The 27,054-nt window shown below is 35.8% G+C and overlaps 1 protein-coding gene across 1 annotated transcript; it reads left to right on the plus strand.

Moving 5' to 3' along the window:
* The first annotated feature begins 871 nt into the window (after window positions 1-871).
* On the plus strand, window positions 872-4,499 carry LOC145819192 (uncharacterized). Its single transcript, XM_082913146.1, has 4 exons — window positions 872-3,078; window positions 3,164-3,469; window positions 3,569-3,656; window positions 3,762-4,499. The coding sequence occupies exons 1-4, from the start codon at window positions 872-874 to the stop codon at window positions 4,497-4,499; spliced, it is 3,339 nt and encodes a 1,112-aa protein (XP_082769272.1).
* Window positions 4,500-27,054: the final 22,555 nt, after the last annotated feature.

Consider the following 27,054-nt stretch of genomic DNA (forward strand, 5'->3'; position numbering starts at 1 on the left):
TGGTTAGTTATGTAATATCTTAATGGGAACACTGTATGGCATACTCATTTGACAGACTCTGGAAACATTTCGTTAGATATTAATGTGTATTAATTGGGCGTTGTTTTATATAAAAATTTAGATCTATAGGTTTTTACTCAATATTATTAATTAATTATTTTTCCTCTCACAACTATCGATTTAATGAAAATTGGAATATTACACCCTTAAATTAGCATATCTTGCTTTAACTTCTCTGGACGTCGTATATAGTTGAGTAAAGAGAAAATCAAACAGAGTACTAACTGCAGTAACAGGCTATATGTACTGAATTATAGTCTCGGGCCATTCATTGGAATTGTCGCATGTGGCTATCAATTTTATTGGCATCGTTCATTTCTTATATGCATAGCTCCTTACGTACATTATTAAGTTCCTTTGCAGAATTTAATCAATTCTATTGGCATTGTTCAATTCTATTTCCAAATGCGTGTAGTTCAATCATAACATTTTGCAGTTGGATATTTGAGTACTTAAATTGACTGCTTTAGAAACTCAATGTGGCATATTGTGGGTTTTCTTTCCGTGTCATGTTATCTGCTTTTTACTCTTATCTCACTGCTTTATTGGTTAAATTTTCTCTGAATTATGATATTTGTCTTCTTATTGATGGTTATTTTGCTGTGGTTTATGTTTTGGTTATGAATACTTCTTCTGTTTACGCTAAATTGCTTTGGCTATTTTCTTACGTGATTTATGTGTGCTTGTAACTTATATAACTCAGTATAATCATTGGACTTGAAATTTTTTTAATTAAAATATATATATATATATATTTCTATATAAAATTTGTCCTATTCACCTAACTTTAATTAACTCGGCATAGTCAGACATGGACAAGAGTTGGATTGCGTTAGGTAGCACAGTTGATGGAAGGATAAGTCGGGCATATAATGATGGGGTAATATCATTTCTTCGTTTTGCAATGGCGGTTATTGATCGAGATGGTAAAATTTTGTGCCCTTGTCAAAAGTGTGTGAATGTTGTTCGTCAAAATTTTCAAATTGTTCAAATTCATTTGCTGCAACATGGGATTATTCCAACTTACACTATCTGGCACGTGCATGGGGAACCCCGTGAATCAAATGAGGCCTATCATCATGATACACCCGTTGAGGGCAATGAGGTTTTGGGAGGTATTGATGTCTTAGTGGAAGATCGAATAATAGGGGAATCAACTAATACAACACAAGAGGAGGAGGTTTGCACTTTTGATAAATTATTGAATGATGCCAAACGTGAGGTGTACCCAGGTTGCACAAATTACACTTTGTTAAAATTTGTCATCGAGATACTTAATATGAAGGTAACAAACCATTGGAGTAATAAGTCAGTTGACATGATGCTAGAGTTTTTAACAAAACTTTTACCGAAGGATAATTTGGTTCCAAAGTCAACTTATGAAGCTAAAAAAATACTACGTGAATTGGGTTTGTCGTACGAGCTCATTGATGCTTGTGTAAACGATTGTGTGCTCTTTTGGAAAGGGAATGCAACACTAGATAAATGTCCAAATTGTAAGGCTTCTAGATACAAGACAAATCATGGTAGAGGTAAGAAGATCTCTCATAAGGTTCTTCGATACTTCCCGTTAACACCGAGATTGAAAAGGTTGTACATGTCGAGGAAGAGAGCCGAGGATATGAAATGGTTCAAGGAAAAATGTCTAGATGACGGTGTATTGAGGCATCCTGCAGATAGTGATGAGTGGAAGGAATTTGATACACAACATCCTGAATTTGCCTTGGAGCCTCGGAATGTGAGGCTAGGGTTGGCTACTGATGGTTTCAACCCTTTCGGAAATATGAATAACTCATATAGTTTGTGGCCTGTCGTACTCATGCCGTACAACTTGCCACCGTGGTTGGCTATGAAGGACCCATTTTTCATGCTGTCATTACTTATTCCTGGTGAATCACAACCAGGAATTGATATTGATGTCTACATGAGACCTTTAGTGGAAGAATTGAATGAATTATGGAAAAATGGTACATTAACCTATGATGCCTCCACTGGTGAGACTTTCTGCATGCGTGCAGCTTTGCTGTGGACGATACATGATTGGCCCGCATTTGGTGACATTTCTAGATGGAGAACAAAGGGTCATTACTCTTGTTACACTTGCAATGATGAACCATATTTTCAATCTTTAAGAAGTAAGACTGCGTACATTAACCATCGATGCTACTTGCCTGATGACCACCCAGAAAGGCGAAAGAGTAGAGCATATAATGGCAAGCATGAAAAACGGAAGAGATCTTTGGTGACACCGATAGAAAAGATTGAAGAACAATTAGGCAGCGTGACGGGTGTCACATTTGGAAAACATCCAAGCAACAGGAAAAGCCCTCGTCAGAACCCAAATTGGACAAAAGTAAGCATCTTGTATGAGCTACCGTATTGGAAGAAAATGAGGCTTCGACACAATATTGATGTTATGCATGTGGAGAAGAACTTTAGTGAAAATGTTTTTGGAACGATGTTGGGAATTGATGGGAAGAACAAGGATACAGATAAGGCACGAATGGATTTAGAAGATATGAATATAAGGAAAGAATTGTGGCTGACAACAAATCCCGATGGATCATATGTGAAGCCGCGAGCCAGCTTCTCATTGACCCCTAAAGACAGAGAGGGTTTCTTTGAATTCTTGAAATCAGTCAAGTATCCAGATGGGTATGCGGCAAACATTTCGAGATCAGTGAATGCAAAAAATGGTAGATTAACAGGATTGAAAAGCCACGACTGCCATGTACTTATACAACGGATTCTTCCTATTGGGATGCGTGGTTACGTAGATAAAGAGATCAGTACAGCACTTTTTGAGTTAGGTAGCTTCTTCCAAGATCTATGCTCTAGGACACTGAAACGAAGTGAAATGGGGAAATTAGAGGAACGTATAGTACTCATACTATGTAAGTTTGAAAAGATCTTTCCTCCAGCCTTCTTCGATGTGATGGTTCATTTGGCCATTCACTTGCCACGTGAGACTATTCTTGGAGGACCTGTGCAATATCGGTGGATGTACCCGATTGAAAGGTAATTTCTAAAATTGTACTTTCAAATGAAAGGTATAGATTATGTTGTGTGCCTAACCATACTCCTAATTGGTTATCTTTTCAAGGTTTCTCGGAGCTTTGAAAAAGTTTGTTACCAATCGAGCTCGACCTGAAGGTTCTATTGCAGAGGCCTACATTGTCAAGGAGTGCATTACTTTTTGCTCAATGTATCTTGAAGGGATTGAAACCGTGCATAATCGAGATGCACGAAATGAAGATTATGGAGTCCGTCGTGAAGGTTTGATAATATTCACTGAAACTGCTCGTCCTATTGGCCAAATCAGAAAGCATGTTGAGATGTCACAGGAACTTCGTGATATTGCTCATTGGTTCTTATTATACAATAGCCCTGAGATAGAGAAGTATCTTCAGTACGTGTTTCTTATAATTATATATATTTTAACAATTTTCACGTTATTAGTCATTAATAATAGTAGTATTTCACACATTAACCAAAACTATTTGAGTAGGGAACACAAGAATTTGTTGCAAATTCCCACTGGACAAGATATAACTCAGATACAACAGAAGGAATTTCCAAAGTGGTTCAAAGAATATGTAAGTCATTTTTAATAGTCACAATTGCCCAAACACTATTAGGCTTGTATAAAATACAAACATTACTAACATAATTCAAGTGTTGCACATTGCATGTGGATGTAGATAAATAGATTGAGAGTTGATGAGGCACCAGAAGCAACCGAAGAATTGTGGTCATTAGCGAATGGTCCTAATTTGCTAGTGAAAGAGTACTCGGGTTGTATAATCAATGGTGTAAGATTCCATACGAAGGAATTAGACAATCGTCGTAAGAGTCAAAACAGTGGTGTGCTTACCGAAGGGGACTACAAGGGAGAGATGCACGAATTCTACGGTCACTTGTGCAATATTTGGGAATTTGAGTACATGTGTCAAAATAAAGTTGTTTTGTTTCAATGTGAATGGTACAACACCGGTAACACTAGTAGAAGCAGAACAGTACGAGTTGACACATATTGCACAAGCATCGATGTCACAAGCCGATGGTATCAATCTGACCCTTTTATCTTGCCTAGTCAAGCTAAGCTAGTGTTCTACCTGAATGACACCAAATGGGGGCAACCTTGGCAAGTTGTGCAACGGGTCCAACATAGAGGTGTGTTTGATGTGCCAGAGGTTGGTGATGGAGAACCACCAGATCAACCAGAATTTAATGATGCATTCCAACAAGAAAACATTAACTCAGTTGTCCCGATCAACATTGAAGATATTATTCGATTTCATAGGGATGATATTGAAGCTGAGGTTATTTCAAATAAAACAAAGAGAGATGGTAGAGATGACGAAGAAGATGAAGAACTTGGCATACTTGATGATGATATGGATCCTGATATGGAACCTGATATGGATTATGATATGTAGTTTTTGTTTTTTTTAGGTTTCTATATGGACATATGTTTTTAATGAATTACATGGTTATGCTATATTTTGTTGCGTCTCTTCAAGTAAAATTATGCTTTATATTTTATGTTTTATTTCAATTTATGCTTTTTTAGTTACCAAAATGGCCAAAGGGGAGAAACAAAGGATCAAACCAGGTTTTCTAGCGAAACAGAAGCGAACAAAGTACGAAATGGAAAGATATAAGACAATCAAGAAGAATAATAAGAAAATGGATGCTCTACAATTAAAGCGTATAGCAGCTTCTTTGATGGGTTCTACTCAGCCCAATCGTGTTAATCAGAAGGGAAAGAACATTAGGGTAGATGATGATGACTACATACCATCTGATCATGAGGATGACACTGATGCTGAGTCCTTTGAAAGTGTTGATGATGAGGTACTATATGTATGGCCATTTATTTTTTTTTATTATGTCACCGATAGCTATATATTTGTTAATGATGCTTTGTTAATACTATCTTTATATTTCCGTATACTTTATTGGATCAGATTACAAATATCAACAGTGGCCGTGATGGGTTTCCATATACATATCTTTACTTATCCATTTTTATGTATTTATTGTTTATGCTTTTGTATTATGTTTTTTAGGGCTTACCAATGCCACCAAAATGATTGGCGCAGTCATCTCTTCAACCTTCGCACGAGGCAATTGTTGTTCCAAATGGGGATTTACATGACAATGTGGATACCCAACACTCACAGCCACTTGATGTCGATATGGAGGCACCGAGGGAGGCAGGCCCCCAATCTAGTGTCGGTAAGATACTGAATTTTACTAAGCTAAAGAAATTCTCTGTTTTAATATAATTCTATGGTACAAAAAATTTCAAGCAATTTGTTTCATAGGGATTGATTTTTTATTTTTTATTTTAGTTTTGGTCCCACTTTTAATTTTTTTGTCATATAACACACAAAGTTAACATCTCTATTGGAGATGCTCTTAGTTTTCAAGCATTCCTAGTTCTTTGAACAAAAACATTGAAGGAGAAATTATTGGGTATAGAAATGGGTATAGCATGACATTGTTATGTGATAGTACTCGTCACCAATCATTAATTGCCACCTTTCATACTATTAGACAAACCATTAATGTAAATGGGATAAGCGATAAGCCCTATCCTGTAAACCAAACTCAATCAAAGAAGGCACCACGTGACAATACTTTGGTACCCAATAATTGCACGTGAGAAAAATCAAAGAATTGACTTGGTAGATGAAACTCTCTCTTACCCTGCGTGATACCTACATTTGAGTATTACGACTAAGCTAGGTAGTTGCTTCTTTCTCTATTTGGTTCATACAAATTTGAAAAAGCAACAAAAACAAAAATAAAAACAAAAACAGAAAAAATTACAGTGGTAAAGGATTGAAAGCAACAGATTATGGCTAGGAGTGGTAGAAGTCCTTCCGAACGTTCTGGAAACTCAAACCAGGTTGTGATAAAGATGTGGCATCCGATTCATTGCCATTGTTGTTGCCATTGCAGGTTATGTTTAATAAAACAGATTGTTATCTACTTCTGCTGTAAGTGCAAGAATTTATTGAACTAGGGGAAAAAAAAAAACACTTCATATTTGCTTCAAGTGTTGTTATGGGGAGGCTGACATTTTGGAGTTTCTGTTTTCTCACACAAACAAAAGCTTTACGTGGTTTCATGTTAAACATGATTTAATCAGAATTATGTCAATAAAAGGAACATGATTTAATCAGAATTTGTGGGTAAAGGCCAGTGGTGATGCAGTGTTTTTTTTTTAAAAAGGATTTTCTTTGTTTGGTAGCTGAGAATATGTGAGAAAGAGGGGAAATAGGAAAGAAATTAAAATGTTGTCCTTTTGTGGCATCATGCTACTGCGGTTTCTAAGATAGTGAAAACCTTTTCAATAGTTTCCATTGTGCTTAATTGGGTGAAAATATCTGTCTGCCTCTGTCTATGAAGTTGTGGAGTTATTGAAGAATCTGAGGACCAAAATTTTGATTTCATTTCTTTGCTCATACTGAATTTTTTTCAGGAGAAATTGTTGGGCTTTTTACATGAATTGCTTGTTGGGTTGCTTCGTTTGTGATGAGGATTTACCGGGTGGTAATGACTTAATGCACTTGAGGATTTTGCTAACTGAAGAACTGGACCTTGAAATTTTCCGGAATTTAATCTTTAATTTTTGCCTTGCCTTTGTTGTACTACACAGTAATACATTTTTCCAAGTTGTAGTTCTTGTTTAAATGCTTAAATTTAGAACACTCTTGTGATATGCTCAAATTTCATATTTGCTGTGTTGGATCCCAGATGGGAGTAGGCCTGTAAAATCTGGGTTATGTGAAATCTTAGGTTAAATTGTGTAGCCAAGCTTGCGATATTGGTTTAACAGCATAAAGGCCAGGGTATACCCCAGCATAAAGGTCCTCACTGGGGTATTCACAGCCAACCTTGAGCCCAAAAAATTATGCAATTTGTGGGTAAAGAACACTTCATCACCACTGATGGAAGCACCCAAGGTACTGAAATTGTGGTAAGAGTAGCTGAACTACTTACCAAAACAGAGAAGGAGACTAGAGCTCTATAGGAGAAATAGAGATGGAGACTAGTGAATAGAAAGCAATAGCAGTACGGTAAAGAATCAGCAGCTGCAGCAACTGCAGAACAAAGCAGCAGCTGTATAGGAGAGACTGAACAGAAACAAAGAGTATAGAAGAAATTGGCAGTAAATGAGAATAACGAAAAAGCTGCAGATGTAGGAAAGAGTGAAGAAACAAGAAAATGGGATAGCAAATATAATTGTGAAAAAGAGAAAACAACTTGAGAAATGAAAAGCATCAACTTTAGAGTAGGGAAGAAAGCTGTAGCTGTACCTGTGTGGCTGCTGCTAGTGTTGTTTGTGCAGGGCTTTTCTTGGGTTTATTTTCTAGTTTTGCTTGTTTTTTCTCTCTTGAGGGTTTTGCAAGTGTATTTTGTATTGTTTTTGGCTAGTCTATTGAATGTTCATAGCCCTTTTTTCCTCATGTGGCAAATGAACATTCTTTTGTGTGGTTTATTTTAGGATGATTCTCTTTATAGTTTATTTAGTTTAGTTTATCTGTTTGGTTTTGTTTCTCTTTTATAGCTCTAGTTTTTTTTGTTTGGTGTTGTAAGGCCTGGGGAATGCCCCTCGTATATCTCTATATGTTATCATTTTATTTTATGACTTACTATAAAAAAAAATTTACTTATATTGCTTTTATGATTTCGCTTTAATTAATTGCTAACCAGTCAATGTTATGTCTTTAAAACAGTGCCTAGTAGACACCCTCGTGGCTTGACACGCGGGTTGAAGGTTCAAGCAATGGTTCAAAAAGATGGAAAGCTCAAAGTTCCCATACCACAGAAGTATCGTGCGCTAGTGGGGGATCATGCCTCTCAATTAGTCTCCAAAATTGGTGTTGAGGTCCGAACACACTTGCCAGACTTTAGCATTCGCAGGTGGAAACATGTCAACACAGAAGTTACGGCACCTATGTTTCAACGTCTAACGGTAAAAGTTTTACGTAATTGATTGAATTAATGTAATATAATTAATTATGACTTACAAGATTTGTGGTTGTTGCTAGGATCAATTTGACATGGAAGGTGACCCCACAAATGTTAGCAAAGCGGTGGCAACAAAGTGTGGACGGAGCTTGAGCAGCCACACCTACAGACTACGAAAAAAATACCTGAACCTTAAAAGTGCTAAGGGAGAGGAGTATGCTAGAAGCCACCCACCGCCTGAATGTGACCTCGAGAAATGGAAAAACTTGATTGACAAGAAGTGGAATGATACCAATTGGCTGGTAAACTTTTCTTATGTTTATTTGTTGTTGACAATTATCTTGTCTTCCTAATATATATATATTTCTATTGGAACTTGCTCCTTGTAGAAGCAATCAAATGCTAACATTGACAATAGAAATCAATTGAAGACGAAGCATAGGTGTGGGTCAAAATCTCTCCCAGTTAGGGTACACGAGGCGGTGGGTCTTCTTTAATTTTTTTTCCATTTTTTTTTTTAAAGATGATTCTACTACCATCATTCTTATTTAACTTACTAGTTGAACAAAAAAAATCAGACAATTGCAAATGGGGGCAAACTGCCGGAGTTGCCATGTGTTAACAAATCTACACACTTTAATGATGTCACAAAGCAGTGGATTTCTCCGGAGTGCGAAGAGAATTATGTATGTAAATTTACCTTTTGTATTAAGATGATTGCAATTTTAATTGTATCTTTATTCATTTTTCTATTTTTTTTTAAATGACAGGATAATATGATAAAGATCCAAGCTGAACATTGCTCCCAACCTGGTGTGGTTCCAATTACTCCAGAGGAGCTATCTGTGAAGGTGCTAAAGCCAAGGTCGGGATATGTTAAAGGACTCGGGTTGAGGCGTTCCTTCTCTGTCAGGACTACCAGTGCTTTGACTGACAGTGACTATGTGAGGCGTCTAGAGATGGAAATACAAGAGCAAAATGAGGAAATTCAATCACAAAAAGAGGAAATTCAGTCACAAAAAGAGGAAATTGCAGCACAGAAACGTGAAATTCAAGTACAAAAAGAGGAAATTCAAGCAGAAAATAAAGAGATAGGGAAGATGAATGGGTCGATTGACGAGCATTTTGAGATCACATCAAGCATCATGGAGTTTCTTAAGAAGCAAGGTTTCAAAGGACAATTTAGAGGATGAGGTATCCCATGAACTCGTACATTGCCTTTTTGGTAAGTCACGCTCGTTTTATCATTTTATTTTCCTCATGTTGGTTAGTATATATCAGTTAAAGTACAACAGTTTGACTACTTATTAACTAAGATTTAACAACTTTGAAGATGTATTTAATGAAAATAGATTCATTATCAAAATTCTTACTTAGCATGACTCTAGTTAAAATACACACTAACCAAAGTAGAGACAAAAAATAAGTCAGATAATAGCCTGCTGTTAAGTGTGCTTGTATCTGTGGATGTTGTTATATGTATAGCCTAAGTCACAAGTATCTGTATGCTCTGCTGTTGGTATCTGTATGCTCTGTATGATCTGCTGTTGGTATCTGTATGCTCTGTTGTTTGATCTGTTGTTGGTATCTGTATGCTCTGCTGTATGCTCTGCTGTTTGGTATCATTCTGCTTTGCTGGTTGTATCTGTATGCTGTGTGAATGGATAGATCTGCTGGGCTGCTGGTTTGGGTAATTTTGCTTCAGTTTTGCTTCAGTTTTTTGTGTTCAGTTTTGCTTCAGTATCTGTATAGCCTAATTTTGCTTCAATTTTGCTTCAAAAAAAAAAACGAAGGATAGAGGAAATAAATATGACCCTGAATTCAAGTGCTTGCTCAGCAGATAATTTGGAAATTGAAGAATTATTGGTGACCAAACATGACCAAAATCTCCCAAAAATGAACTTAGATGGGCTGAACATTGGGTTGAGACTAGCAATGGCTACGGATATTTGTGGAAGGATCTACAGTTTAAGCTATCCACAATTTATCCTAACTCCAAACACCAAACTATCAGCAACCTGATAATCCAAAAAGATGTGATATCCAACTTGTAGCAAACAAACCATGACAGAGATTTGTGGATTTTTCACTAAACTTTAGAGATGCAACTTGATACCTAGACTCAAAGAGATGCGACACATACTTGCCCGTATAGATTTTCATACTTTAACTTTGAGGAAGATATGGTAATACAAATTCCCATCAAAATTTATCTCTTATTATAACCAGCCATGGCCATAGTTTAACCTTCCTCTCTACTTTCCATCATATAATCTCATTAAGTAGTAGGCCTCATGGTTACTGGATCAAGTACTTGGGCTTCAAATTCTTTAAAAATTGGGCAACTGGTGACTACATACTAATTCCATCCAGATGCGACACATACTTGCCCGTATAGATTTTCATACTTTAACTTTGAGGAAGATATGGTAATACAAATTCCCATCAAAATTTATTTCTTATTATAACCAGCCATGGCCATAGTTTAACCTTCCTCTCTACTTTCCATCATATAATCTCATTAAGTAGTAGGCCTCATGGTTACTGGATCAAGTACTTGGGCTTCAAATTCTTTAAAAATTGGGCAACTGGTGACTACATACTAATTCCATCCAGAGAAATATTAAGTAACTAATAGCTTTAGCATTACTGTTTTAGTATCAAAATACATAATACATACCTACAAATGCATATACACACACATAGACATAATTTTTTTAAATCCCATTTGTGTAGCAGCCACAATATTTGTTCCTTCCCATTCTCATTGACTGCATGCCTTGGTTTCTTACCATGAGATGTTGTAGTGTTATAACCGGTTTGGCTGCTGTCCGTGCGTCACTCCCAGTTTTTGATCCGAGCATAATTCTGGGGATACAGTGAATTGCCATGTTAAGGTGATCATTGCAAAGCCCATGGGTGGGAATGAGCATGGTATTCATCTTTTTAGTTAATCTCTGTTAATTTCTGTTCAGATAACTTCAAGCTTGTGATCTTGACAACAGTTCTGTATATTTGTTAAGTTTCTGATATTTGACTTTAAGTTTATAATAAAACTTTGCTATTATAATAAACTTTATATATATATATATATATTAATGGTTGCCTTGTTTATTTTTTTTGTAGATTGGCTTTGATGACGTTCGGAAGCATACTTGCAAATGAAGATCAGCTGTTGAATTTTTTTTCCTAAACTGATGCTTAGTTGTAGTTGCAAATTAAGATTGAGTGTTGATTTGTTTTGGTGGACTCCACGTTAGTTCATTTTGGGATTTGCTTTTACGGTTTTTTTGTGATACTTAATGAATTATTATTAAAGTTGTTTGATGGATATATTTTGATTTATAATATAAATTGTTTAGTGAATTTTTTTGCGGGGTGATGTATAATAACTAGTGGATTTCGTAGTACAATTAAAAGGCTATTGGGATATGAGCAGGGATATTTGTGAAATAATAATTTAAATTGAATATAAAATATGGAATAAGTTTAGTGACGAATTTGTTTCGTCATTTGTACTTGTTATTATGACGAAGTGATTATTCATCACTAATAAACTTTTTTTGTGACAAAATTTACTGCAGTTTATATATGAAAGTTTTTATTTATTTTGTTGTTTGGTGACTAAAAATTTCATCACGTATATATATATTTGTGACAAAATATATTTCGTCATCCATGTATGACTTTTGAAGACGAAAAATTTCGTCACCTTTACATCTTATTGTGACGAAATTATTTCCTCATCAATGATCAACATGCGTGACAAATTTATTCTTCAACTAAAGTTATAACTATGGTATTGAATAACTATTTGGTGACGAAAATGAGAATTTTTGGCGACAAAATGTTGTTTTATTGGTGACAAAAAATTATGACTTTTGAAGACGAAAAATTTCGTCACCTTTACATCTTATTGTGACGAAATTATTTCCTTATCAATGATCAACATGCGTGACAAATTTATTCGTCAACTAAAGTTATAAATATGGCACTGAATAACTATTTGGTGACGAAAATGAGAATTTTTGGCGACAAAATGTTGTTTTATTAGTGACAAAAAATTATGACTTTTGAAGACGAAAAATTTTGTCACCTTTACATCTTATTGTGACGAAATTATTTCCTCATCAATGATCAACATGCGTGACAAATTTATTCGTCAAGTAAAGTTATAAATATGGTACTGAATAATTATTTGGTGACGAAAATGAGAATTTTTGGTGACAAAATGTTATTTTATTGGTGACAAAAAATTTCGTCGCTAAAGTAATTTCATTGGTGACGAAATTATTTTTCGTCACGTTGGTTTTTAGTGACAAACATTCAATGACGAAACTGGTGACGAAAATATTTCCTCACAAATATCTATGGTGACGAAATTAGCTCTTTGAAGACAAAAAAATTTCGTCATTCAAGACCCAACTTGTTGTAGTGGTGCTCCCAGTATATTTTTTTGCAAATAAGGTGTCCACACGAGCGGGAAAGTTCACGCTCGAGCAAGGAGCTATGTAGACAGGCCTTCAGCTCAAGTGCCCAACTTCACACTCAAGCGTAATTTTGATGCATCCAGTACTTTTGCAAACCTCATGGGTCCGCTCGAGCGAGGAAGTCCATGCTTGAACGAGGACCCTGTTTCTGAAAATTTTAAAAAGGCATTTTGTGTTTCGTTTTCTGTTCTCTTTCACTTCTAAGTACTCTTAGGCATACATTGAGCATTGTAATTGAATTAAAGGGATAAGAATAAAGCCTAAAGAGGAATATGTGAATTAAAGAACAGATTGAATCATTTGTGACCCGTATGTGTTATGTGATGTGTAGGGTCAAGCTCCAAGGCAAACTGACCAACCGATCACTGTGAGTAATATCTTGACAAAGATATCTGAAACATGTTGTTGTCCAATTGCTTACTTCTATGTAAGTTTATAAGTTTGTTGATTTGATTGGTGGACAATGTTTGCTATACCAAATAAATAGGTCAAAGGCCAGTTTGACATGAAAGTATGAATGGGCCAAAGGCCAGTTTGACATGAATGAATGAATGAATGGGCCGAAGGCCAGTCTGACATAAATGAATAAATGGGCCAGAGGCCAGTACGATCTGAATGATAGAATGAATGGGCCAGAGGGCAGTATGATCTGAATGAAAGTATGAATGGGCCAGAGGCCAGTCTGACATGAATGAAAGACAAATGGGCCAGAGGCCAATCTGACATGAATGAAAGACAAATGGGCCAAATGCCAGTTTAACATGAATGGATTGGGCCCGAGGCCATCCGAAGTGTTTGGAACCGAAGTTACTTGATCCATATCTATTTATATACTAGATAGAAATATGAATTGGGCCTAAGGCCGTCCGATGTATATTGTTCCAATGCATCTTCTTTAATTGATATTATTCACTGGGCTTTCTCTCACACTCATTCATGTGTTTGTAGGTGAGCCAAGAGAGGTCCAGACCTAGCCTCAGTGAAGTCAGTGTGGAACAACCAGGGTTTTGAAGAGTCAGCCCTTCCGTCTCACGCACGAGACTCGTCTTCACCCTTTTGTTATGTATTTATATTTTGCCATGTTGGCGAAGACTTTGAATCTGTTGTACATAGTTTCATGGGTTGACTTAGACTTAAATGATCCTGTTTGTACAAAACTTTACGTTACTGTGTTTTCTGTTGTGAGTTATTAATATGTCTATGTATGGGTTGTTATGATGTGCCATGTAAGCACAGCTCTATGGACAAATTTTTAAATTTTGCTTTCGTTTGGTCCCTTTACTCTGATGAGTTAAGTCTGAAATGGTTTGAGGCCGTAGGTAATCCCGCGATTATTGGCCGGTTATGTCCTTAACCCATAGGGGCGGGTTCGGGTCATGACAAAGTGGTATCAGAGCTAGGTTAATAACTCATACACTTGTCCAAAAGAGCAATAAGCGTCTAGAAAAGATCTAGGATGCATTCATATGATAAGTATGAATTTGATAGCATCGAGAATGCAGCTAAATGTTTTAATGTGGATAACTATGTGTTATGAGTTTGTGATTTGCTTGCATTGCAAATTATTTGAATATGTATGCTCTTTAATATATGCATACCTGTGAATCTTTTGTACAAAGAATAATGTAAGTTTAATCAGATGGTGAGAACAAGAGGTGATGAGATAGAAGAGTCTTCTACTGCCAGAATAGATAGAATGGAGAGATTGATTCAGGAAATGGCAGAAACATTGAGGCAACAACAGGAATAACAACAACAGTGGCAGCAACCACATCCTCCACCTCCACCTCCGGCACCTCCTGTGCCAGATAATCAGAATGATGATCAGATAATAGCTCTCACCAAAGAGTTCAAGAAAATGAACCACCACAATTCCATGGTGGATTAGATCCGTTGAAAGCCGAAGTGTGGGTCCTCGGCATCGAGAAACTATTTGAAGTGTTCCCGTGTTCGGAGACACAGAAAGTACTTCTAGCCACTTTTATACTAGAGGACGAATCAAGAAGGTGGTGGATGCTGATGCGTGAGAATCACAAAGATGTTGACTGGGTGAAATTTTTGGAGATTTTCTATGATAAGTACTTCCCACAGTGTGTTCAGGATAGGAAAGTGTCAGAGTTCATGGAGCTTAGGAAAGACAGTATGACTGTAGCCGAGTATGAGGCCAAATTCACTGAATTGGCCAGGTTTGCACCACATGTGATTGATACTAATTATAAGAAGGCGAGGCATTTTGAAGGTGGGCTTCGAAGCGACATATTAGAAAGGGTGAATGTCTTGAAGCTAGAAACCTACATTGGGGTGCTAGACCGGGCCATAATATCAGAAGCCAATATAGCTAGACAAACTAAACCAACAACTGACTGGAAAGGAAACAAAAGGCAAGGCTTCTTCTCAAAAAAGAAATTTTTGAAAAGCAAAACACGGGCTTCTCAAATACTTTGAATTCTTCCCGAGACGCATCTCCTATGTGCAACATTTGTAGTAAAAGGCACCGTGGGGTTTGTTACCGTGCATTAGGAGCCTGTTTCAATGTGGTAAACAAGGGCACATGGCCCGAGATTGTAATCAAAACAGTGGGAAGATAGCTGCTAGTTCCATTACATCGATCCCGAAGCCGGGAAATACCATGAGATCTACTACCACCGGAGATATCGTGAGGCAAGGGAGAGTTTTTGCGCTTGTTCCGGGCAATACGCAGAATGCCAACGCAGTTGTCTCAGGTACTATTTCTATATGTAATCAGGACGCCTTTGTGTTAATTGACTTCGGATCAACACACTCTTTTGTGACATGTGTATTTGTATCTAGACTAAGTAGACCTCTAGAATTATTGTCATATCTGCTATGTGTATCTACACCATCCAGGGAATCTGTATTATGTGAATCTGTATATCGTTTTTCTGACATGCGTGTTAGGAATGCCATTTTGTATGTGGATTTGTTACCCTTGAACTTTAGGCACTTTGATGTAATTTTGGGCATGGATTGGTTAACTAAATATTGTGCCACCATTGATTGTGTGACAAAACGGGCTGTGTTTAGACCACCAGAACATGAAGAAATCGTGTTTGTGGGTAACGGGGTAATGCCTCCACCTTATTTGATATCTGCAATGAAAGCAAGTAAACTGATCAGGAAAGGGTGCCAGGGTTACTTGCGTTATGTGTTGTCTGAACAATCTGTAGATGTTGAATTGAATAATATTCCTATTGTTAGAGAATTTCCAGATGTGTTTCCAAATGAACTACTAGGGGAATTGGTGGACAAGGAGATAAAGTTTACAATTGAGACTATGCCAGGCACCCAACCTATTTCTAAAACTCCCTACAGAATGGCTGCTACTGAAATGAAAGAACAGTTGCAAGACCTGCTTAACAAAGGGTATATTTGGTTGCTCAAAATCATTATCGAGTGAATGGGAAATTGAAGCCAATGTATGCTCCATGGAAATGGAGTTTTGGTGAAAAATCCTTAAAGGTTTGAATAAGGCTTGTTCCACATTGATTTGATGGGAAGTTTTGAATTGGTTTATAAGACATGTGATTGGAACTTGGGGTGTGCCCTAAGGGATACCCAAGTGTTTTAGAGAGGGAGGTTATGGGCAAAATGGGCTAGACCCATTGGACCCAGAAATCACCACACAAGCGCGTGCCGCCGTCGGTCCGACGGGCTAGGCTGGGCCTGGGCTTGGGCGCGGGTATGTGGTGTGTGGTTGGGTTGGGCTTGTTCGGCCCAATACCTATCTTTTTGGGCCAAAAACATTTGAATTTAATTTTATTTTTTGGTAAAATAAAATTCAGAATTCAAATTAATTCCGAAAATAAACTGGTCCGGTTTTACTGTACACCGAAACAGGACCCTTCCTGTTTTTTATCTGTTTGAATTTTGAACCCAACAGATTCGAATCTGTTTAAATTCAAAACCAAACAGGTTTCATACCTGTTCAAATAGGTTTGTACCTGTTTAATCCAAAACCTGCAACCACCATTACATCTATAAAAATGACAACCCTCATTTGATGTTGAATACATTTAGAAATTTCGTACTTCACATCTGCAAAATTATTCTTCATTTTGCTGCATTTAATTTTTGTGAGAAAGAGTATAAACACTTAGTGTGATCGTTAGGCAAACAATTTGCAGTGCTGCTATTGTTTGTAGTTGATCATTTCATCCTGGGAGATAGACGTTCACATTCTGAAAGTACCGTGGAGAGGACAAATCTGTCTTAAGGACACAGTGTCAAACACTAGACTTGATCAGATATGTATTAGAAGAAATTAATCAAGTAAGTTGTTTAATTTATTATTCTGTTTTATTTGTTCATCGGATTTTAATTTTGTTTTTGTAACAAAATAAAATCTGTTTTTATTTATTTATTTATTTCTAGTTTGATTTTTGTAATCAAACAATTTCTCTCATTTCCTTTATTTTTTTATATTCTTGTTGTTATTTAGTACACAACAGAATTTAATCTTTTTTAAATACAGTAAAGATTGTCCAACACAAAAAAGGTACAGAAGAATAAAGGCAGAGAAGAAAAAAAACATTATAAAATTTTTAAGTATAAACAAAAGGTTATGGGACTAAATAGACTACATGTTTTTCAAAGAAGATTTCTTAATAATTTGTCCTTAAGATTTTAATGGATTACAACCTCAAACTCAAACGTAATAAAAATTTAATAAATCAGTTTGGAACAAATCCTTACCGTGTCAAACTTGAACATATTCATAAGAATGATGATATAAAATTCTAATAGTAGAGCTCCATTTATGTGGTAAGGGATAAAAAAATAAAAAATAAAAAAAGTGTAAGTACAAAACATTACATCACAATAAAGTCCATCGCAATTAAAACTCCCTACAATTCTATTTTTAAAATCTCTCAATCATTTTTGTATTCATAAATAACTTAATTGATTCAAAAATATTTAAAAATTTTAAAATAATAGAATAAATAAGACCCACTCGTTAATTTAATATTTTAACCTATTTTTTAATTTTTTTTACCTCATCACGTCATTAAAGTTCTTGTTAAAGGTTCTCCCCTAAAACTTTGTATCATCACCGTAATTGATTTGCGGCCCCACTTTCACGGTTCCCTTTCTATCAATGATACCTCTTACTCTTGATCCTCCCTTCATTTGCTCTCTTTCTTTCTCTCTCTCTCTCTCTCTCTCTCTCTCGTATTTAATTGGGATATGAAAAGAAGAGAGTGATAGGAATCTCCATATTCTAGAATAGAATACAGATCATACATAGGTAGCTAATACTAATAGACTGGACTTTAATATTGATAATCTTTCGTATTTAATAATTGGGATATAAAGAGAAGAAAGTGCTAGGAATCTCCAAAGCCTAGAATAGAGTACAGTTCATATATGGGTAGTTAATACTTAATAGTCTATATATAGAGTGGACTTTAATATTGGGACTTTGCTACAGACTCCCACTGGGATCGACCCTCAATGAGGTGGTAGCGTGTCATTCCTTTAAATTATAAAAAAAAAAAAATTAATAATTTTTTTTTGGATCAATGAGAAGTCTCCGTACATGACCTCCCGTGATCCCCACTGGGGTCTTAAGCATTTTTGTTAACATTGACCCAGAGAGAGTGTGTTAAATAATTTGTATATTATGAAGTCGGTTTTAGTTAATTTTCATTTAAAAATCAATTAATTTGACATTACTTCATGTTATGTTTGGTTAAAAAAAAAAAAAAAAAAAAGAAAGTAAAAGAATAGATTTTAAAAAAAAAGAAAGAAATGTCCTATTATCTCCAATTTGGAAAAGTATAAGAGCATCTTTTACAGCTCCACGCCACTCATTTTAGGACAAATGTCCTATTATCTCTTGAAAAACGACACAAAATAATGAATTTCATTGGTAGAGACATCATATGTATTTAAAGCAAAGTAATATAGAAAAAATGTCATTTTTTTGATAAATTTCATTTCTAATTATTTTACTTTATCTAATTTTTATTTTATTATTTTTTTTAATTATTTCATTAAGTCTTGTTTAATATAATATGATCAAATCACTTTTCTAACTTTTGTACATATTTAAATAATAAAAAATAAAAATAATCTCTCATTCTAACGAGAAAATTTATTCTTTATTTTATAAAGAAAATCTCTCCTCATGAATAAGGAGAAAATCTCTTTTATTCCATCGAGAAAATAACTCTCATTTTCAAAATTTTAAATTGTCTACCTTTTGAAAATCTCTCACTAAATATTGATGTGACTTTTTACATTATAAAAGCATGCTGGTAAATAACATCCCTTCATGAAACCATACAAACACTCAATGTTACATGAGTATGTGAACATTAATATTGAATGCGACTACCTATTTGTATTACAAAATTAATGTAAACATTCAGATCTCTATGTACACACTATGTTTGTGATCAAAATAGTTTATTGTTGCTAGTATGATTGTTTTTGAATGTCAATATTAACACGTTGTCGTTTGTACTTGTATGACTATTCTTGAATGTGAATATTAATATTGATTAATGATGTGCTGATCACAACACCAATTGCAACACATTGCAATGCGATAATCCACAACAAGCAATGACTCTATACAATGTGAACATTTACACCATATAATAATCGTGTAAAAACCATGCAAACTCTTACAATAATCAGTAATATGTGAACATTCACATTATACAATAATCATGCAATCATCAGTCTACATTACACAACATGCAACTATCACATGCTTCTAATGTTAAAGTTTACATCACCAAATACAAAACATTAAAATCTGATAATCCACAACAACAATGACTCCAGTGGATGTGAAAATTCACATCCTACCAAACATTACTAAACATGAATCCCTACCAAACACATACCTATATGCAATTGCAAAACAAAAATAGTGCTAACATTCTTCCAACAATTATGAGCTTGAAATGGATATGAAAAAGTGTCTCTACGATCTCTGACTGAAAGAAAACAGAGTTTCAAAATCACAACAATGGAAGAAAATAGGGTTTCAAAACCGTAACAATGAAAAAAAAATAGAGTTTCAAACTGCAATAATATAAAAACACAGAGTTTTGAACCATGACAATGGAAGAAAACAGAGTTTCGAACACAGAGCTTTGAACTGCAAAAATAAAAAGAACATAGAGTTTTGAACTAACAATGGAAGAACACAATATTCTCTGGCCACCAACATGTAAAACCGAGTTACGAAACCCTACCAAAATGTATAAGAAACATATTCCACTAATTTCTCCAGAATTGGTGATCACCAAAATTGCCAAAACAAAAAAAGGAAACATGAAGATTACAATTATGTGTAATGCGTACTATAAAAAATAGAACAAATTGTCTAATAGTCCAACAAATATTATAAATAAGAAAAAAAAAAAGGATCTCCCGTGAATACAAGTCTAAATATATTGGATTAGGTATGGACTTGTTGGACTATAAGACCTCTAAATGGGATTATAAATAAATCTCTCTATAAAAAAATGCAACATTAAAAAAATATATATATCTCTCTCGAATCTTACTCTGAAAGTGATATGTAACATGTAGATTTAAAATTAATAGAATGTAGGTCACACTTTCAATAAATGTAAACTATTGATTCCTTTTTTTGAGGATAATTTTTTTAGGTATGTAATATTGCTGAATTATAATTTCCCCTCTAACTTAAAAAAATAAAATAAAAAATTATCTAATATGCCTGGAAAACCACGTGTCTATGTGCTTATCTAATAATGTTCTCTAGTTTATGTCACTAGTTCCTTGATTGGAGGGTTATACATTCATTTAGCCCTTTGATATTCATTGAATACACAACCAACATGAAATTTTCAGAAGACATAATTCCTCATCATCAACATACTCTTTAAAAGAGGCAGGTTGATCATTATAGCGAGTCTTATTCCATTTTATTACCCCTAATGGGCTAATCACCGCAATAGTTATTTCAACGTTATTCGTCTGAACTGGCTATTTTTTAAGAGTATTGGGATACTTTTTAAATAGTTTATTTGAATGAATATGGTAAAAAAAAAAAAAAAAGATTAGTGTTGGAACATAAGTTTAAAAAAATAATTAAGTAAAATAAAGAGTATACCATTCTATACTTTTGCTAGTGAGAAATGAAAAATAATGTTAAGAGTTGCTCTAGCGCCATCTCTATTCGATCAAGCTAATTATATATCTTAGCATGTTACTGTATCAAAATGTTATATTTTGCATTTTGATAGATTTGTTTCAGCAGTGCAATGCTAGTTTCTTCACTAGTAAGTTTGGGAACCTAAAATTTGGATCCAGATTTGGATGTGCCATAAAGATTGAATGGGTGTATTGTATTGTAAGGTTTATGTAGAGAATGAATCTATACCACATTAATATTTTTGGATGATTTTATTGGTAAACTTTATGAAAATGTAGTATCAATGTTTTAAAAATCGGACTAGACTAGCCAGTTGACTCGATGACCAGCTTAGGTTTCTGTCCGAATATACTCTTAAACCCTTGCATTCTAAAAATCAATCTCTTTTAATTGAACCGAATGACCCAGCACCAATTCTGTCGAACCGACAGACTATATTGGTGATTGCTTCAAAAAAAAAAAAAAAAAAACCAACCTCCAAGTTTTGAACACAGGACCTCAAATCACTAAACTACAATGCCCTTGTTGATAAATATACCATATATTTTATCTATTGAATTCATTATTTATATCTTTATTACATTTTGTTTTCAAACATTATGTATAATTAATATATTTTACGAATAATAAATATAAATATATTTATATAATTATGTATATTTTAAATTTTAAAAATAATATAAATAAATGTATTTTAATTCGTATATAATTACTAAATAATTTAAATATATTTATAAAATAATTATGACATCACAATTTGATCTGATGGTTGAACCAGTGATCTGTTCACTGACCGATTCTTTTTTCAATTCGCTCACTAATTCGAATTTTAAAACATTGTGTAATATTACTATATTTGTACACCATTACAACATTCAATAATTTTGAGTAAACTACCTATAGGTCTTAATAATTGGATTTAATTCTCATTAAGTCTTATTGAAAATAAGTCATAATAAAATTGTCACTAAAAATAATTTTTTGTGATAAATTTTTACATGTCGCTGAAAATTGACAATTAGTAATTTTTTTGTCACGATTTTAATAAATTACCGCCAAACTTACAATTAATGACGCTTTTTTTGTGAAGATTTTTTTTGAAAGTGTCACTGAAAATTAAAAATTAGTAACTTTTTTTTAAACTTTCGCTAAAACTAGGGGTGGAAGCGAGTTGGTTGCGGCCACGGAACCTCCAATCCATCATCCGTCATCCGTCTGCCAGATTGGTAGATTAGACAAAATCAATCCACATCCATCTGCCAATTCGACAGATGTGGATTGAGCGAATTGGCGGATTGGTAGATGGATGCGAATCGGTTTGGTGGTTTAAAATTTTATAAATTTTCAACATAATTCAACTTGTGCATAAAAAAAAAAAAAAAGGTATTACAATCAATGACTTAAAAAAGTATTACAATCACTGCATGCCTAGTCCAAAAAAGAAAGTTTAAAACTTTAGAATATTACAATCATAGCATATTTCATCCACATAAAGTATTACAATCTGTGATTTTTAAAATATAAAAACAATTCAAACCACCAGAACCATGAACAAAGAAATAATAAAGATTGTATGTCTCTGTATTGTTACATTTATATATGTTTTTAAAAACAAAAGCCAACCAGCATATATCATCTTTTTTTATTTATTATTTTTAGAGTTAGATTTAAAAACCAAAAAATATAGATAAATAATACATTTATTTTTTCAATTCAAAAAATTTATTCAAGTTGAAAACTCTTTTTCAACAAAATATATTCAACGGAATATTTAAACTCTTTTTTAATTGAAAACACAAATAGAATATCTAAATAAATTAAAAACACAAAATCTTATAAATTATTAGGAGTGCTTACGGTTTGGTGGTTCGGTTGTGGCTAAAGGAGCTCAAATCCACCATTCGTCCAAAACGAGACGGATTGAAAAAAATCAATCTGCGACCGTCCGCTCGATATCACGCATCGGTCCAAAATGCGGCAGATTGTTTTGGTTCGGTCGGTTTGGACGAATCGGTATATCCGCTGTTCACCCCTAGCTAAAACTTATAATTAGTAATACTTTTTGTGATAATTTTTAAACTGTCACTGAAAATAAATAATTAGTCACATTTTTTAATAGTCTTTAATAAAAATATATCATTAATGATTATAGAATCTTTTAGATAAATAATAAATTTACTTATTAAATCTTATACATAAATCTCCCTCCAATTTTCGTAGGAGGTAATAGTGGCTATAAAAAAAATATAAATAAATAAATATATATATATATATATCATGTAATAGTCAAATATTCATTATATTGAAATTACCATAAATAGCACATTGTTGGTGCAGTTTTTAAAATAGAGGGTAAATTACACTTTAACCCCCTGTGATTTGCCCCAAAAACACGGAGCTTCCCTGTAGTTTCATTTGTTACACTTAAATCCCTAAACTTAATACTAAACTGTAATTTTGGACAGATGTAATAGAAGTAATAAAAAGTCATAAATGCCCTTAGATATTTTTCACTCAGTCATTTTATTTGTATTACTTCGTATATATATATATATATATATCTCTCTCTCTCTCTCTCCATCTTCTCTCTTACCGTGAGCTCCATGTCACCACCACCTTTCAACACCCAGCCCACCTCTTCACTCATTTTCACAACCAAATTTCATCACACTACCATCAAGCTCCACAACCACCATCATCGCGAGATCCGTCGTCACCGCTGGACTGTCACGACCACCATTGCCCAGCTCCATCAAAACCAAAAACCACCCTTCACAAAGTGCTATAGATAAAGTAGCAGAAGAGGGAGGATGATGAAAAGGAAAGAAATAGATTTGGAGATGTTTCTTTGGAATATGTAAAGTTGGTTTTTAAACAACATTCGGCATACCGAAAGAACCCATTTCAAGAAGAAGTAAGAAAACGAGGTGTGGGGAAGTGGTTTGGAAATACTCCTTGGATCCAATGGGACACCCGAGATCCTAAGCTAAAAACCTGAAAATGAATGAACACTCCAGTCGGGGGTGCCGAAATTAGCACTCCGACGGACAAGTCAGTGTATGCTCTCTTTGTTATTTGTAACTTAAGTAAAAATGTACTAATTCTCACATACTTCTCTTTGGTTATTGTTCTTCTATTTATATACACTCCTGGTCCTCAGGGGAGGGCCCACTCTTGACCCGTCATGTGATTGTTCACTCGGCCCCCCCTTTTGCCGTATTCCAAGTTTTAATTAGCCTCTCGCTCAACTGATCTTTATGGCCGATTAAGTTATTCGGCATCTAGAACGTACGACACGGGAGCGAGTATAATATATACCGATTAGCCAAATGTGTACTCGGTCTATCTGCGTCTTCTATTATTTGGCACCCACAATTGCCCCACAAACTCTCCACTAACACTGTTTAGTCGGCGTGTTTGGTTTCGAGCTTGAAAAGTCAAAAATTCAGCGGTTAACCTCATTCCAAAGTGTGTCAGAGCACACACGTTTCCTGGTCATCATTACAAATTCCCGCCTCTTCGTACACTTCCTCCATTTAATATGATTTAAAACTTTGTCTCTTTGAATGTATATTTTGAATACTCAAAGTTTTTGGCTCGCCTTCTAGTACAACTCCTCCACTTCGCGATCTCTGCAACTTCCTCCTGTCTCTCATTATCCCTTCTGCTTCCTGTAAGTTCTCTTCTCTTTCACTTCCAATACCATTTCCTTGTTTACTTTTAGTTTTGCATAATCCTTAGGCTGGCTATGATGGCAAAAAATTTGAAAGAGCTCCTTTCTGCAGATCGAATTTCCGGCTTCCGACACCATTATTCCATCCCCGATGACGTCCATCTATCACTTGTGGCAGACAGCACCACTGATATGCAGAGGACCGATGGGAGCACAATCATCTTTCCTCTTCTATCGATTGCTGAGGGCGGAGTCCGTTTTCCCCTTCATCCATTTTTAAGGGCCGTTCTTCGACATTGGGGCCTAATTCCTTTCCAGCCTAACTTGAATTTTTTTCGCATCATAATGGGGATTATAGAGTTGAACCGTCGTCTTAGGATTAACCTAGGCATACCTGCAATTCGGCATTGCTATGCCTTAGCCAAGTCTACTGGCCGACTAGGACGCTATTTTCTTAGGGCCAAGGACACCAACCATCATTTAGGGACCATGCTTGCCAGCTCTGGCAAGCGTATTGACGACGTGATGGTCGTTGTTCGAGGCAACTAGGAATTTGGAGAGGATGAAGATCACCAAGATCCCGTGCCAAGGCGAAAAGGCAATCCAGGTGGCCGTAAAGCTCACTCTAGTTACTTCTATTTCCGTATATGTATTCGCCTCTCCTTCCATGTACTTACCGTTTTGTTTTGTGCAGGCAACGATTTGAAGAAAGTGTTGGTTTCGACCGACGATGCTGTACTTGTGGAAATTCAAATCGCTCTGCAATTCATTGGCCGTCCAAATCTTCCGAATATTCTCTTGTGATACGCACCGACCTACGGAACATTTTCGGCGGCAGATCATATTCCAATTCCAATAGGAAGATCATCTTACAGCCCTTATCTTCCCCAGCTTCAAAAGCCTAAAGGAGATTGGTTTAGAAGCCTCTGATTCGGAACACGTGGAAGAACAAGTAGCCGATCAGATCGCCGAGGACCCAAATCAGTTGGAAGCCGAGGTAGACGAAGCCCTTAACTCGGCGTTTGAGGAAGCTGGGCTGAATTTGTCCGACCCTCCATCTACATCAGGCCGAGGGGACGTCTTCTTTGAAGACATTTTTACGAGCTTAGAAGACCTTCCCAGCACTTACCCTGAGGATATGCCTAGGGAATCACTCTCGCAACTTGCGCGGAAGAAAAATGCCGAGAGGATGGCCGCTAGGCGGAGAGCCGAGGCCGTACGATTGGAAACTTCGCCCACCACAGTCACTGAGTCTACTCCGCCTGTTATTGCGGAAGAAACGGCTCAGCCCGAAATGGCCGAGATGGAGCAGGTGGGGCGGGCCTACGAGGTTGAGGAAAGGGGAGAAAAGCGCCCCACCGAGCAAGAGGTCGTGCACGACGCGGACCAAAGTGATAAGCGACCGCGCGTTGACGAATCGGACTTGGTTCTTCCGTTCACGATTCAACCAAGGATAAGAAATATGCCGATTGCCTCCGATTTGTTGGCTTTAAGGGACCCGGTTGTGGCCTTGAGCATGGCCTCCTCAATATCCCTGCCGGTCGACAGAGCCGTGTTTCGCGCAGAGCTAGATTTAATGCTAATTGCTTTGGCTGCTCAATCGGTCTTATCGGTACGTTACTTGTTTTATTTGCAGTCTTCCGTCTAATTACATATATATTTATAAATATTTTTGTTATTATTTGTTTGCCGTGATTCTATTTCCTTGTTCCGTAGACGGTGGGCAGGATAGCCCAGATCGGCCGCCGTCAACATGACGCCATAGAACAGATCGGCCTCTTGAAAGCCAAAATTGATAATGAAAAGAACAAAGTGTAGACGCGCCCGAACGTCCCAGGAAAGTCCCGTTTTGTTCATTGGGCTCACTACAGTTCGGACTCAATGCCACGGTTCTTAATCTGATCTTGCAAAGTGCAATGCGAGATTGATAAATCACCAGAGAGTCCAAATCCGACAAATCGTCTTGAAAAACTAATTTTTAGAAAGAAGTGCCAAACATGGACTGCTTTGCCAGATACAGAGTCGCTACCTAAATATTTTATTTTTGGAAAATTTAGGAAACCCTGACTCGTGCCTAAGGCCATGTGTCCGTCATTACCAAAGTTACCTCGGCTCGGGAACTTGGGTACGAGAGGGGAAGGTCATGCAATGAGCACTCCCGCTCGCCCGATCAAAGATTGGCCACTACTAAACATGATATTTTGTTTTTTAAAACACATGTGTTCTTATTCCGGTTAATTAGCTAGAATTACTATGTAATGCGCACAACACACAAGTATAGACTAGATCACCTAATTTGGAACAAAACATCGCATATTCGTTTGTTTGGAAATGGCTTGAAGTTTGCTACTCGCAAGTAGGCTAAAACACGGATTTCAATGAATCGTCCCAATTCAAGTAATCCAACATTCACCCACAGACATTCAAGCAGTTATATCACATAAGCAGTTAGCCTCATGGAAAGCATGCTATCATGGCAGTCACTCACACACATGCAAGGATGCTAAAGCATAAATACTTACCGAGTACTCCGAGCCAAAACAAAAGCTATGTTAGAAATCAATGCATGATCTTAGCTATGTCAAGAATGCCTAATGCAACACATACAAAATGCAACTAAGATAGGCTTGGCTATTCTAAAATGTCATGTGAAATGCAATTTGATAGATGTATTCAAACAAGAATTG

Source organism: Camellia sinensis, chromosome 2, assembly GCF_055761805.1.
Source record: "Camellia sinensis isolate YWXY chromosome 2, ASM5576180v1, whole genome shotgun sequence".
In the NCBI taxonomy this organism is placed as follows: Eukaryota; Viridiplantae; Streptophyta; class Magnoliopsida; order Ericales; family Theaceae; genus Camellia; species Camellia sinensis.